Raw genomic sequence first — 15,814 nt, 5'->3', positions numbered from 1 at the left:
TTATTAACCGGTTCACAAGGGATTGAGGAAATGGTGTGAAATTTGAGTGACTCTGCAAATTGGCTTTTAACAAGCATTTAAATGAGATGAATTGGAGCGCGCACCCACCCCCCATCCATCTTCTCTTCTTAAAACAAAATGTGGGTGCTAAGCTTGGATGGAGTGGAATAAATAAATAAATAAAAATAAAAAAGTAAACAACTGTAACTGGCCATCCATGGCATGCACAGGGATGTCACCTTAAGAAAAGAAAAAGAAAAAGAAATGGAACCAAGGAAATTCCCCTGCCCTCCCCCATGATGATTTATGCCTAGGAAAGTGTCCGTTCAGTCTTATCTGAGAGAGAGACAGTGAGTCATGGGAGCCAGGAGTAACCCAGAGAAATCCCCTCGGCCTCAATATCTTTTCCTCCCTCCCCTTCTCCTACCAATTTTCATCTCGCTTAACTCGGTTTCACAGGAGAGCAATTCCACAGGCAGTACTGATCCTACCATGCTAGAAAAGCTAAGACCTAGTCTTTATTAGGCCTAATTTTGTCTGGGAGTTTTAATACCAACGAGGGCACAGCCTTTAGGGTGCAGCTGAAACACGTGTGTCTGCACCCTGCTGTGCTACGACTGCTGGAGCTGCACGGGATGGGCACGGTGAGCAAATTCGTAGCAACACGGATGCGCAGGACAGAGCCCTTGGTAAGTGAAGCAAGTTCCTTACAATATTTTTATTTAGCTCTCATGCTGGTGAACTGGAAACAGTCGTGTTTTTGTGACTGTGCTGCCTGTACGGTTAATATTCATTGGCTACTGATGCCTATGGGAGAGGCTCTCAGCCTTTCCCCTTCCTATCATTTTAGTCCTGGATCTGGAAAAATTGCTTTAACGTTGGTGGTTTCCTCTAGCCTGAGTGCCTGCTGATTGCTGTCTTACCAGGCAAAGTTAGATCTAGCTAGTTTTGTCTAATACTGTCTGGTAATGCCGTCAATCGCATCGGCAAAAATCTTCGTCTTGACGGAAATGTGGAGAACAAAATCTGGCCTTTTTCAGAAGAAGCAGTGAAGTTTGATGCCTGGGCCTTCTCGCTGGAGTCCAGGCTTGTGCTGAAAGCTCCTCCAAGTGCAGTGGTCCTGTCCTGTGCCTGCCTCGGTGACACCCGAGGTGTTCTGCGATGCACAAACAGGGACAGGGAGATAGGAAGTCAAGGGAACACAAGGGTGCAAGTCAATAACTCGTAGGTAGGTCAGGGTATGGTTTTTTTAACTTGTTTCCCTAAGAAACCAGGCTTCTGAACTCACTAGCTGTACGTTAGTGACTTTTGGACCCATTATCAGACTTATTTGAAATTTGATGGGCCCAGTTGTAACAACCCAGTCGCTTTGAGAAAGGCTTCATAGAAATAAGTCCGTTGCCCTGGTGATGCCTAACAAGCCTAACATGCCTAACAAGCATGGATGAAAGGCAGAAACCTCCCAGCTCCACAGCACAGGAAGATGATAGTTTTTGATTCTTATTCTTCATCCTACAGAGTTATTCCTCTACTCAACACAGAAAACACCATGAAGGTTTTTTTCTTGCTGCTGTGAGACAAAGAGAATTTCTCCAGGTAAATTTGGGCCATTTTGCCATCTGAAGTTGCTATCAGTTAAAGCAGCTGCTTCTGCTGGGAAATAATTTGTAAAATGAGCAAAACTTAACAATAGATTAGTATGTCCTGTTACTACACTGTGACTTCAGGTAAGGGCTACTTCATTTTTACACTGATAGAAAAGTACTTTGTAAAATGTCATAAAATAAAGGGTCTACAAAGCCCTCAGCTCAGCAAATCTGTTTGAGATGTAGGTAATTATGCAATAACAAAGGTGGATTTCTTGAGAAGGGCTCTGATTCCCTGCATGCATCTACCAGCCTAAATTTGTCCTCCTATATTGAGAAGCAGTGATGAGCTGTGCCAGCTGTTGGATTTCTTGTGCTGTTGGATTTTTTTGTGCATACAGTGCTGTGGTGTACAGGATGTGTTCCCAACCTCACCTGGTGAGCACCCCGTGCCCCGAGGCACTGGAGCTAGGACAGCGCAGCCTCACTGCATTGCCAGGAATTTCCCAGTTAGGAAATCTCCTTGCCCCAAACCTCTCAGGCGGTGAAGATGCTATCTGGGTCCTGCTTGAAGTGAGTCACGCTGGCAAGTCTCATTTTGCAGGGTACAAGCAACATCCCTTTCCACAGCACAATTCTTCCATGGAAAGGTGCTGCTTCCTCTGGTATATTGTGGTGTCTCATCAATTTTATACATTTAATTGTGCTATACCTGAACTTCAGCAGTTGGACTCTTTGTTTTCCTTTTCTCTTTGTGCCTCTCCTTGCCCAACATCTTTGTATTTCACAGAAGCTGGAGTCTCTTCTGGGAAGTTTCCCTGTTTCTGTTTCTCTCTGTATGAGATGCTCAACAGGATGTTCCAAGTGGGTTTTTGGAGTCAGGGTGTCCCTCAAAATGAAATAAATCTGACCTTTCAGCAGCACTGCCCTTTGCTAGTTTTTTTTTTAAAGAAGTAAAAACAAGAACTACCTCTCTTTTAATAAAAAGTCTTCTTGGGTAAGTTGGTAATAAAAAAAATAATCTGGTGCAATATCCTGTGTAGTCAATTTTAAAGGGTAGGTATGTATAAAACATTTTTACAGAGACCAAAGGTATGACTGTAGTCCTTAATGTTGCATTCACATATTCTTTTACCAATTACAGTAATTATGATGACGAATATTTACTGTCACTGTATTTTATCACTAGAATCCACATGTGGATAAACACAAAGATTTTCATTGTAGAAGTAGGAAGGACGGTTTCACAGGCTGTATAAAAGCATGTGTGTATCTTACATATTATTTAACTTGCTGCTTCACTGCTTTAGAGCTTGTTATAAATTTTAAGCATTTTAATTGTGTTTAATAAAACAGTTGAATCTCAGCCCAGCTCTGTGTTGAATTTATTTTGAAGCAATGCAGATTTGTGTGCATTTAAACTAAAGAACATTCCCAAATGCATGAATTTAATCCAGTAAATGCTGTCCAAGAGCAGTAACTTGTGTGCCTCGTGGTGCAGACCAGCTCGGTGTGGGGATGTGGCCAGCTCCTCAGCACAGTCTCTGCTTTGATGCTTGAGAAGTAATCATAAGAACAAGGCAAGTGGGAATCTTCCAGCTCCTTGTGATACTTAAAATGCTAAAGAAATTTGAAATAGTGTACCCAGTGCTGTCTCTGGTTTCTAGGTAAGGGCACAACTTCTTAATACTTGCCTTGGAGCCCTTTTCTTTTTTTTTTTTTTTTTTTTTTTGTTTGTTTGTTTGTTTGTTTTAAACAAACTTTGTAAGCAAAATATTATATTGGGCGGAAAAAAAAAAAAGTTTAACTTTCATTTCTGCCTGATTTCCTTTTATTAATCTTAGACTTAACATGCTTTCATACTAAAAATTTTGAAAAGCAGTGACAAATACCGCCTTTAAGACTGAAAAATGATTTTTTTTTTCAGCCTTTCTGATTTTTCCCAAAGCCCTCAATTGGTTATGCTTAGCATTCTAAGGTGATCGCAGGTTCTCCTAAAATTAAATTTAAATGAAATATCCTTTTACCAGCCTCCAGCTTGTGCTCTGGAGTACAAAAAGAGTCCTTGGGGTCTGTTGAGCTACATTTTACACACCATATGTGAATCCATCCTCTGTTCATCAGGCAACAGCACCTTATGCCTTTACATGATCAAGCCCAGCATGAGGCTGGGGACATCATTTTGCTGAACACGTCCCTCAACCTTCTCCTGTTTGCTTGCCTCCCATGACAAAAGGGGAGTTGTTGATGCTTTAATGCTGCTCATCATAACGTGGTGCTTCAGAACTGGCTTTGTTTGCTGTCATACTGCTGTACTGTAATGTCACAGCCCATTAATGCTGCACCCTCCATCTCAGGAGACCAATGTGCCCTTCTCCCCCACACTCCTTGCACACATTGCAATCAAAGTGCTGCGTGTTACCTGCATGTTAAATTGGGAAGGCTCAGGCACACACACAAAATAACTTGTCCAGACAATTGCAGAAGAAAATAACCAAGAGACTTTGTTGTAGACTCCAAGTATTCAGGCTTCTCATTTGGCTTTAACTTACTAAGATTAATGTTTAACGTACTGCCACAGCAATGTATGGGTTTAAAAGAAAGTTCAGCATCTCCTTTCCTTGCCTACAATTAAGAATTTTAAAACCAAGCAAAAATAAAACAGGAATGTATAACATGCAGCTGAGGAAAGGCAAAGAAAAAGCATTCAGTTTTCTTAGCATTTTGTACGAATCCAAATATCTAACCGGAAAAACAGCTTGAACCCTTCTAAATTCTTTATGACTCATCATGGAGCAATAAAAAGTTCAGTACGTTAAAAACAGCTCCTATCAACCTTAAGGCTGATGAAAGCACAATCCCCACTGAGGTTCATTCCCAGTGTGGTAGGTGCATTTCTAGCTCCAGAATCTCAGCCCTAAATTCACTGTATTTGGCTATTTGGATACTCAGGTGGTGTTAAAAACATGATACCTTGCCCCCTTAGGAAACTGCTGCTCGGGAGAAGCTCTTTTCATATTCTTTTGTCAGTTTATTTTCGGCGAGGTAGGTGGAGCCAGCTCCCAGGGCAGTAAATTTAACAGGCACCTCCTGGCACAACTGTTACAACCCAAACGGATTCAAGAGCAAAGTTCAAGACATTCAGACCGCAGAGAACATGTTGTTTGGTTGTTTTACTCAACAGAAGTGGATTTAAGCACGGGAGAAGTTGCTTAATGAATAATATATACTTTTATCAAACTACCTGCCTTTTTTCAAAGCGTTCTATTTTTCCCAAATATCCTGAACTTGCTTTAAAAGTACGTGGCATCATATTTCCAAGTTCAGGTTTGTGCCACTGCCCTGGGCCAGCAAAACGCCCTGGGGTGGGTCTGGGAGAACCAAAGGGCCCGATATTTGATAAAGGTTCCCGTTTAATCTCGGTGTCCAAAGGCAAACCACTTAATGGACTACGTTAAACCATTTCCTCGGCCCCTGCAATTGGGAGCCAATGCCAGGGAGAGGCTGAGCAAACACTCTGGGGAGAACCAGCCTCATTTGGCTTGCTAATTTTATTTGCATACCAAACACCACTTTAAACAAACCCATTTGGGTTTCTGAGCGCGAGCCTAACTCATTATTCACTATCTGCTATTTGATGACTGGGAGCCTTTCCTTTCAATAACCACTTGCAGAGTGCAAGAAAAGGCTTCAAATGCAGGGAAAGCAAAGAAGGACGCATTAAAAACATGCAGCTCGGTGCTGCTGCCTCATCTTTGGCCTTTATCTCCTCGGAGCAAGAATCAGGGCTGTCCTACAGCTGCTTGAGAACAAAGCAGTTGTTTTAACACAGCGAAAGACTACCGAGAGTTTGGGCTGACTGCAGAAGAATGGCAAGAAAAAAAGGGAATTAGGCACAGCCTGCATTTAATGCTTACATTTTTTTAATTGCAATCCTCCCGTAATTGGAGATGAGAACTTTTAGGCATGGCCATGGTGGGTCTGAGCAGTCTCCCATTCCTTGCTAATTAATATCCCATCTTCCTGAACTTCTGCACACAGCAGGGTGGGATAAAACTACACATGTTGCTTACCCTGAAGCTACTCACGGCTTCTGAGCTGAGCCCTGTGCCCAGCCAGGACCTCAGCACTCCAGAAATCTATTTTTTTATGGAGATATTTTATGGTTTCAGTGGTAACTAAATCCTGAGACAGAGCTGAGTTGATGGGTGCTAACTGAGCACCTCTACACGGAAGCCACGTTGCGAGGAAACCACCTGAAGCTCTTAGGAGGCACTCTGAGCAATTCACAAAAAGTCTGGCTCTGCCAAACAAATGCTCAGGTTTGCTGGGCTGCTCAGTGAGAAAATATAAATAGCATGGCTCCGTGGGATGGCCCTGGTGGCTTATGCAAATTACGACTGACAACAGGCATCAAAATTTGGCCCTGGCGGATGGTGTGAGGCACATTCAGGAGTAACTCGCAGCAACAGATGGGGCCCTGTCAGGGATTGAAGATCTCGCAAGGGAGAAGTAACCGAGAGGACACGTAGCCAACGGCAGTCTGGTTCTGAAAAAGGAGTTGCATTTAGAGTGACAAGAGTGTCCCGAAAAGTGGTGTGAAGTGGTGTGAGCCCAAAGCAAATGCCACAGCAGGTAATGCTGCAGAGCAGGAAACTCTCAAATGATATTTTTGGGAAAGCCCAGGCAGCCAAGTGCCCAAATCAAACTGGAATTCAACGGGATTTGGGTGCCCGACACCAGCTTTGAGGATGCCACAGATGATTTGAGAGCCTGCATCACACTGCTAGTGAATCAGCCCAGATCGTTTTATCATGGCTTCAGCCCATAATGGGATGGTATTGTACCCACACCCTTCCTCTGGAGTTTGACTAAATAAATCAAATGAACAGGGCAAGGAAAGATCAATGGAGGAGACTTCCAATAGATGGTGACCCTCTGCTCTAACAACACGTAAAAATAACACTTTGACAGGAATTTATTCCTAAATAAATACATTACATAAATTAAATAATAAAATAAAAAGTAAATATAAAATAAAATAATAAAATAAAATAAAATAAAAATTTTCATTCACTCCTCCCCATGTCCTTATTGAATTTCCTAGGAATTCTGCACGTCGGCCATCCTGGCAGTAAACCAGCACAGTTCTCCTGTAACTGGTTCCTCCAGCTCCTTGCTGGTTTTCGTAACTTATTGCCTTGAATTGTTTCCTGGTTTTGATTCTGGAACAATACGACATGGGCAAGCAGGTGGGAGGTAAGGGCTGGACTTTATTGGGCTTCATGGTGCAGCACAGGCACAAAAGCCCATGTCCCTGTCTCATGGCAATGGCACCAAGCACCAGGCTTTCGGTGGCTGATTTGGCCTTTCTGGGAGGTAGGAAGAAGAAAGTTTAAGAGCACATGGATGAGGGGAAGGCAGAGGATGAGGGAAGACAGAGGATGGAGGCTGGCAGGTCAGCACTGCTTTGCTGTATCACCGAGGTGCTGGCTTGCTGGGACAGCCTCAGCGATGGTGAGGAGCAGCAAGCAGATGTGTTAGCAGAGTCCTGCGAGCAGGAAAGAGAGCTGCTCCTCCTGCCTGCAGCATTCCTGCTTTTGTTAGAGAGAAACAAACATTCACAGGGCTTGCACGCAGCCTGGCACCGCTGCTTTCCCATGGGCACCAAGCACCGAGGTTCTGCATCATTACCAGCTGGTTCCCCTGAGCTGTAGAGCAAACATCCTGCGCTCGCCAAAGCACACTCCTCCTTGTTGTAAATGGCCCTCTGCTTTGTTCTCCACAAGGCCATCTGTTGCACGGAGACAGCTCCGACGAGAGTGGGTTTCGGTGCTCTTGAAGCTCAGCATTTCCCGTGCCACTTGCAGCAAAGCACCTGCAGCAGCAAAGAGCCACCACGGCACTGCCAACTGGAAAAAAAAATGCATTGTGGTCATCTTGGAAAAGCCCTGCCAAGCCTGGGGACTGGGGGAGGTCACAGGATGTTCCCTGGATGCCAAGAACGGGTCACATCTTCAAATGGGAAAAGCCAGGGGAACAGGAGGGAAGGAGCTCAGACAAGGAGAAATTCTTTTTAGAAACAGCACAGAAAAACAAAAGCAAACGCAGGCAGGGAGTGTGACACCTTTCCTGCTGGTTCTGTTTTTCTCGAGGCAGTGCAGGTCCTGGTTGTGGGGTGGGCAGGCTCCTGTGATGTGGGGGACATCACAACACTCAGCTCAGCCCGTGGGGTCACTGCTCCTCCTGGGTGAAAGTCTCTCCTCGCCTCTTCCAACCCCTGCCTTTGGTGCTCCAAAGCACTTTCCAGTGCCAGGGATGAGCTACACGGGTGGGTGGGCTGAGCTTTATGCCCACATGGGTGGGAGAAGGAAGGCTGCTGAGATGGCAGGAGGTAAACGGCCAAAACATGCCCAGGTGGAGCCCTTGGTCTGTTTGTGGGAGAGGAGAGCAGCTTGTCAGCCTGTCCTCCCCCGTTAAGTGACCAAAGTCACGTACGAGAGCTGTTTGCTTTCCTCCTTGCTCACCTTTCCTTCTGCCACCGCCACACCTCAGGCAGCACGTAATGTTGCTCCAGCGCCTCGGCCCTTCCCAGGTGGCAGCCCCAAACCAGAACCAGAGCAAAACACCAGGAAAAGGGCTCCCTACAAAAACAGAGCGGCAACAACAAAGCAGCAGAGGGAGAGGAAGGGGGGGCATTTTCTAAGAAAATGTCCCAATTTCCTCAAAACGCTGATACAAGGCCAGCTGAAAGCTGTGGAAGTTTTTGCAGAGTTCCCCAGACTTCAGGCCAAAAGCCTGAGCTTGAGCAGGGCTGCAGGTGCTGAAAACTGGTCCTGCTACAGAACCACAGAGTTAGATTGGAAAAAAGTCAAGACCATCAAGTTTAACGCTACGATAAAGCTGGCTAAAGAAACCCCGGTGTGGAGGATTTGCCCTCCGACGATTCAGGTGTGATGAGGTGGTTTGGCTTGGCCTCGGAACAAAACTGCCTCAGCAGCCAGCCAGAAAGCTTGGATTTTGGGTCTGAACCCAGCGGATTTGTCTTCTAACTCCACGGCATTGTTTCAGGATTTCGGTCTGGGCTTAATCATTAATTTCCACGAGTCTGGGGCCTGCATGCCTGCTGTGCAGTGAGAGGTGGGAGCTGGGGCAGGCAGCTGCCTCCTCTTGCTCCTCCTCCGGCCCTGCCAATACCTTACGACATACACAAGCCATGCCTGCAACTTTCGTTAAGGTGGGAGGCACTAGGATGCATTATTTAATAAGCATATACAAGTACTTTATAATTACCAATTATTGTTCAATTCCACAATACTTAAATACTTTTTTTTTTTTCTTTTTTCTTCTTTTCCCCATCATATAGGTTAAGAAACAAAAGCCTGGAAAAGTGTATGAGTTTTTCCTATCTCTCACAGTGGATTTCTTGCATAACCAAGGGCAGATCATGCTGTCTGACCCAATAGCACTGTTGCACACAAGAAAATACCTGCACATGGCCCCACGAGTCCTGCCTAGGTGGGCTTCCCCCTCCCTGATGGTGCAGTAGCCCCTTGGAAAAGCACATTCTGTGAAAAAAAAACACCATTATTGCTAGGAAAAAGCAATGCAAAGCTAAGAGAGAGAAAAAAAATAGGGCTTGACCTCATCTCGGCTCCACAGGTAGTTTGGGAATTATTTTGTGTGCCGGGCTGGGGGGGGAGCAGCCTCCCAGCATTACTAAAACATTGTTTTGCGAGCGACACGCCGTCCTGACCCTCCAGTTTGCGGTGGAAAAGGGCACAGGGAGCACAGGCGGCAGCACATGAGTCACTCCCCAGGCATCTCTGAATGCAGGAGATCGGCCAGATAGCGCCCGCTCCCACGGCAGGCGGGTGGAAACCCATGGCCAGGGCTCCAGCCCCCAGTGCTTGCTGAGGCTCAGCAGCTTGCCAGTGGGAAAACCCTGCTCCCCAAACACCACGATGCTCAGGATCCGGGGGGAGAGCTGCCAAGGCTTTGCTCACCAACCACCAGTAGTTTTCCATCCTCAAATTGCATTGATTTATAGCAAGAAGCGCCAACGTGATACTCCTGCAGTAAAGCACCTTTTTTTTTCTTTTTTTTTTTTCTTTTTTTTTCTCTCTACAGCAAGAAAACACTGCCTTGTCTTCATGCACCTTGCTTCCTTCTGTCACCTGCTTTAGGAAATAATTTGTTTATGGAGGAAGATGCAGCCCCTCTGAGCCCTGCTGCATGTGCTGGGGCTATGGGCTGTGAGCTTTCTGTTGCTGGTTGGTGAAGGGCAAGGCTCAGTGGTTTGCCTTGAGGTTCAGCATAAGAAATGACACAGAACATTTATTTTTCAAAGGAATTTTCTCCCATTTAGTATTCTAATTTTTACTGGGTTTTAATTTTGGCTTAGTATTGTGCTCCTTGCTTTTGTAGTTTGGATTTCATGAGAACTTTGGAAAAGAAATATAACCTTATTATTGTATCTTCTATAGCAGAAATATTATTTCTTATACAAATCTTGATATATTTCATAGCCAAGGGACTAGCTCCTTACACTTGAACCTCATATGGATCCTACAGGATGGGAAACATGGAATGCAAATGGGCCGATCGCACCGAAACAACCCAACTTTACACACTAAACAGACAAAACGCAGCAGCAAGCTGCCCCACCGTGTGATTCCTGAAACAGATGACTCAAACGTTGTTTGTGCAGCAAATCATGTCACAGAAACCCTTCGGCAGAAGAACCACCTTGAATTAAACATGTGCTGTCTTAGCATATCTATAACTGCTTGTGCTGGCAGCACGCATTCTTTTCTATTGCACGGTATTTTTTGGGCCTGGTTTTCCAGCATAATAAGGATTATACAATCACTTGGGCTGTTATTTCTTACTCTAATGACTTTTAAGCCTATTGGGCAAGTTCTATAAAACTCAGCAGATTTCGGAGGCCTCGCTGTGTTACATTCCTGCAGGTGGGTGGAAGGGGAATGGATGTCACTTCGAAAGAAGTCGCAGCCTCTTTGAATTACAAGGTTAGCACATTATTTAAATATATATGTACATATATTCAAAAAGAAATGGGAAGGAAACCAAGTGTCCAAAGTGTGTGTAAAATCGCCTGTGTTAGGTTCACAAAATACATAGTACAAATAAAAACTTAAATCTTTTCTGGTAATGAATGCACATTATTAAAATATATACATGTATATATATATATTCATACAGAAGCAGGCAGGAAACCAGGTGTCCAAAATGCGTGTAAAATTGTGTTAGGATCACAAAATACATAGTAGAAATAAATACTTAAACTTTCTCTGGTAATGACTCTCCCCTTTCCTTGCGCCGTGCTCAGAGGAAAACCGAGGCAGCCCACGTTTTGCTCCCTAACTGTCGGCCGCTCCCCTGCTGCAATTAGGCAACATTTCCTAGAGGGTGTAACGTTTACTGAAAGTATTTGCCGTGGTGCAGATTGCAACACGGCCGCCCTCCCACCCCACGCTGTTCTCTCTCGGTGTGACCAGGGAGATTAAGCCCCGGGTTGGCCACCAGAGGTAATCCAGGAAGGTGGAAGGTAAGGCGAGGACAGGATCCTGCCCTGCACTGCAGGAGCTGTTGGAGCTAATCGGGGCATTGTGCGCCAGCAGGAACAGACGGAGAATGTTCCTGAAGGTCACCGTGACACGGGGGAGGAGTGCCAGGGTATTCATGCTACCTTGGCACGTCCACGTTGGAGGATGCTGGGCCAATGCGGAGAAGGATGGAAGCTGTGCCAAATCCCACCTGCCAGCAGCTTTCCCCATCCCTGCTTTATTGGGGCAGAGGGGCTGTTACCACATGATGTATTTCTATATATATATATTTATGTTTGAAATTTTTTTTTTAAGCTGGATTTTCACTCTTCCTCCCTGCGGTCTCGGTCATGAGGAGCTGCTCCGTGGCCAGGGCTCCCCTTCTTTGCAGAGCAGATTTCAGCAGCTCAGGTGCTGCAGGCAGACACGGTTAAAGTTCTCCATTCAGACCACTAACTGAGCTGCTGTGCCTGCAAACGAAAGTGTGAAAGTCTGGCAGTATATGCAGACCTTTCCAGGCTTTATCTTCTGGTGTTAACCCTGGAGATGACCCAACTCATCCTGCACACCTAGCCAAGGTCACACAAAAAAAAGCTATTTTTTGTTCCTACATCTGAAGGACAGAAAAATCCTTATTTAGAGAGGAATTTAAGGCTACTTAAGTAGGCCTTTCTATCTTTATATTATTGACCGAGGCTCTGTTAAGTGTCAAAACCCCCCGTTATTGCTGGTTTGGTAGCATACAGCAGCTGCTAGAAAAAAAATCAAGGTCCCATTGTGTTAGCCACTTTTCACTGCATTCAGACAATTCACAGTTTAATATTAAAAAAAAAAAAAAAAAAAAAAAAAAAAAAGGTAAGGGAGGAGAGACTCCTGTAGAAACAGTAATTGACCAAAGTCATATAATGGTTCATTTAGTCATAAAACTAGCAATGGATGCACTCCATTTGGTAAGGATTTTATTTTGGGGAAGGACCCAAAACCATGGAGTTGCTCCGTTCCCATACTTGTCCCAGCACCCTCAGACTCATTGAATCACACACAGGAATTTATGAAGGTTGAGGTGAAGTGGGGAATTCTCCTTTTGCCTTCCCTTTCTTTTCCTTAACATCCAATTAATCCCTGATTATTATAGGCTCAGCTCAGCAGTAGCTACAGCTCAGTGACACAGTAAAGCAATACAAGGGAATCAATAACCTAATTCCAGGCAAAAATCTCTGTATTTGTCAGTTAATTCACATTATGTATTTTTGTATTTATTCAATTAATTTATTTATTTTTTACGTATGTTTGAATTTATGTCTTTTGTGCCTCAGCTCGCTCTGCTCACATCTGGAGAGGTCTGATGGGCAGGATTCCCTCTGGCTGGGGCTAAACCCCTTGCCCAGTCCCACCAGCACCAGGTGCCACAGAATGACGATGCCCAGAGCGTGCAGGTGATGTAAAGGCACACGTCAGCACCGAACCTTGCTGCAGCTGCAGCTCTGTTGCACGGCTGCATTTGGCAATGCAGCACCCTCGCCTTTGGCACGCAGAGGATTTGGCTGGCTCTGGAGGGCTGTCGCATTCAGCATTTTGCTTTTGGCCTCCGAGATGCTCTTCAGGAGCTTGCAGAAGGATTTGCCTCTAAAGGAGCAGGAGGATTTAGAGCACAAATTTTACCCCGTTAGCAACTCTTTCCTCCAGTACTGGATCGACTCCAGTACTCTGTCCAACAAAGTGCTGAGCTGCGCAAACTCTGCCAGGAAAGCCACATTATGGATGAAGTATGTATATTCTATTTTAAGTCTATATATTCTGCTATTTAAATTCTATATATTCTGCTATTTAATGTCTATATATTCTGGTATTTTACCCATTGTCCTATCGGTGGTTGCGCCGCGGGGAGGATGAGACCAGCCTCCCCAGTTTGCTGCCTGGAGGTGGCACAAGAAAAGCGAAGCCTGACCTTCAGAAGATCGAGGAAAGCCACAGAGGACCGAGCACAAGCGTGCCAGGCAGCAGTCACTCAGGAGCAGTGCTGGCTTTGCTGGCTCTGTTACACAGCTCTGCTCCGCCACCCGCGCCTATTTGCTCAGCAGCTCTGCCACTGGACGCCTTTATCCGAAAGCACACGTGTCTGTGGCAATCCCTGCGCGTTTTTTAGAGCCAGAACCCTTGGTGTGGTTACCAGCAGTAGCCAGGCAGCTGTTGCTAGGAGCTCGGCCCGTGGTCAGAGTGCTGAAGGCTGCCTGGGCCTCTGCGATGGCATCTCGAGCTCCGTGGAGCAGCAGCAGGTTGGGTTTCTGAGCTGCTGCTCGTGCCGTGGCTCCACCACCCCCAAGTCGATGAAAGAAGGCAGCCTGCGCTCTTCCAGAGCACGAACCTGCTCCACCACGGGACCTTTTCTTCTTTAGGAGCTCTTCATGGCCTGTCTAGAAGTCAAGTGCAAGTTCTCCCAGCTGAAGGAAGGACGGGGAGCAGTTAAAGCTCCCCAAAAGTGTTTAGAAACTGCCGAGCAAAGGTTAGAATTCCCACTACTTTTTGTTAGCAAACAAACACGGTTTCATTTCATTTTCAGCCCAGAGAGAAGGAGCCGAAAGGCAAGAAGTTGTGGCTGTGCAGAATGCCTTTCTGATCTCTGTGGAGGTACGGCACGGTGCAGTTTATCAGTAAGATGCTGAAACCTTTTTGTGTCATCTAAGGGCAGCAGTGGCCAGCTCTAAGCCCAACAGCCATTTTCATCTGTTTTATGGCATTTAGAGTGAATGTTCCAGGCCTGTCCTCCAGACATGACTTGGAAATCCACATCCTCCCCCGCCGAGGCCACCCTCCAGAAGCTGTACATAGAAACTAGACACTATTGTGTATAGGAATAAGGAGAGGACCCCTTGCAGCCGTCCCAGATCCCTGGTGGCACTGGCCAGGGGCCTGACCACGATCTTTCCTTCTGCAGACTGGGCGCCGAGATGGCCTCCGTGCCCCCCAAGAGGCAGAAGAACACCAGCCCCGTGGTACAGGGAAGGAAGCAGCAACGGGCTCAGGCCTTATCAGCTGGCAGAGGTGATTCTTGTAGCCTTGGTTTAATTATTTGTGCCAAATCCTATGCCCAGCATCTGAGCTGATACCAGTATGAAGAGATCTGCACCTTCTTACACCGACTAATGTACTGGCCATTAACCAGCATGATTGCAGGCATACTGCACATAATTTATACCTTTGCAGATAAACCCTGTGAATATAAATCAGTCACTTTGCTTCTAAAATAATTCAGGACTGAAATAATTAATATTGGCTGGCAAACATTAGTGAAATTAACGTATTTTATGCTTACCTTGTAAGTGCTTTGTTGAAAATGTGAAGAAAAAAAAACACAACCTATCCAGTAGCAAGCAGTTCATCTAAAAAAAAAAAAAAGATTTTATTAAGAGATAATTTGTCTGTAATGCCATAAATTTTGCAATGACTAAAACAATATTATTTTTCTGATGTATTTGTTGTTGAATTGAATTGCATGCATTGGCAGTAAAAATACCAGTAAAAATACACTTTTTTTTTCCCAAATGAACACCTTTTTAATAAAAAGGAAAGCTTTAGGGTAGTGGTTGTCTGATGATGATTAGAAGATGATTAGATTTAGCTTTATTGTGCTGGTCAGGTGTGCAGCCTGAGGTGAAATGGGCATGGCCAGGCACTAGGAATGCCCCCTGCATGCCTGGCTCCACTTACCTTGCTAGCAATTAGTCATCTGAGGGTGCAAAACATGCCGATGAAGGCTAATGGGATGCTAAAATAATAACTATCAACAGATTCAATGAAATGAAAATTCATCTTTAACACCAGGACGTTCCATAATTAGAAAATAAGATAAGAGGTTCCCATCCCCTGGGTCTCTGTATAGAGATTAGAGAGGGAGAGACACGAACGTGTTCAGACTGATGGAGGAGCAGCCTGGAGCACTGCAGTCACTGCAGGATAGCTCGTGTGCCCACGTCCCAGGGTAAATGGGACTGCTTAAAACCGGGTGATCTCTTAGCAATCCAGGAGAAGAGAGGGATGCTAAGAGACATAAACTCATACAGGAGGTATGACCAAGCAATTAAATGTTAAGAATAGATAAATAAATATTCACATTCCCATCTCAAAGAGTAGCAAGAGCAGCATGGTACCACACGGTGCTAAGGAGGGCAACAATTTCAGGTGGAAGATGCCAGCAGCTAGCAGGGAGGCACAAACTTCCATGTGCTGCAAACAGCTGAGCTGTGCTGCTCTCCTGCATGCCACTTAATTGGGCTGACACTTAGCTGACACTTACAATATAATAATATAATAGCATGGATATTGCTCTAGTGTGCAACACTAAGGGCTTTTACAGTCAGAACCCCTTGTTGGCCAGTAGAAGCAGAAATTTCAAGTGGGTCCCGCCTTGAAGAGTTTGCAATCAACTTCATGTATTCCAAAATAAACTGAGCCAAGTGTGTGAGCCTGGTGGGAAACCACATGGGCTGCACCTGGTGCACTGCATTCACAGAGGAGTGCAACGAAGACATAAAATGCTTGTAAAATACGAGATACCAACGCCCAATACCTTTGCTCCAATTGAAAGGAGATTTGTCACTGGGTTAGTAGGTTTTACTCAAGCGATCACGGGATGTAATACAGAAAACAATGATAAAAGAG

At 45.2% G+C, this 15,814-nt stretch overlaps 1 protein-coding gene across 1 annotated transcript in view; it reads left to right on the top strand.

The window, feature by feature from the left end:
• Positions 1-357: 357 nt before the first annotated feature.
• TTLL10 (tubulin tyrosine ligase like 10) overlaps positions 358-15,814 on the top strand; it is a gene marked incomplete at both ends in the record, with an annotated part of 28,914 nt that continues 13,457 nt past the window's right edge. Inside the window, 4 exons of the mRNA XM_084300239.1 lie at positions 358-478; positions 12,842-12,921; positions 13,552-13,658; positions 14,091-14,197. Coding sequence (XP_084156365.1) covers positions 358-478; positions 12,842-12,921; positions 13,552-13,658; positions 14,091-14,197 — 415 coding nt within the window. The remainder of the gene's footprint in view (positions 479-12,841; positions 12,922-13,551; positions 13,659-14,090; positions 14,198-15,814) is intronic.

This window comes from Netta rufina, assembly GCF_964035555.1.
Source record: "Netta rufina genome assembly, chromosome: 22".
NCBI classification, from domain to species: domain Eukaryota; kingdom Metazoa; phylum Chordata; class Aves; order Anseriformes; family Anatidae; genus Netta; species Netta rufina.
Note: the sequence above shows the minus strand (reverse complement) of the source record. Positions and strands in the feature narration are given on the sequence as shown.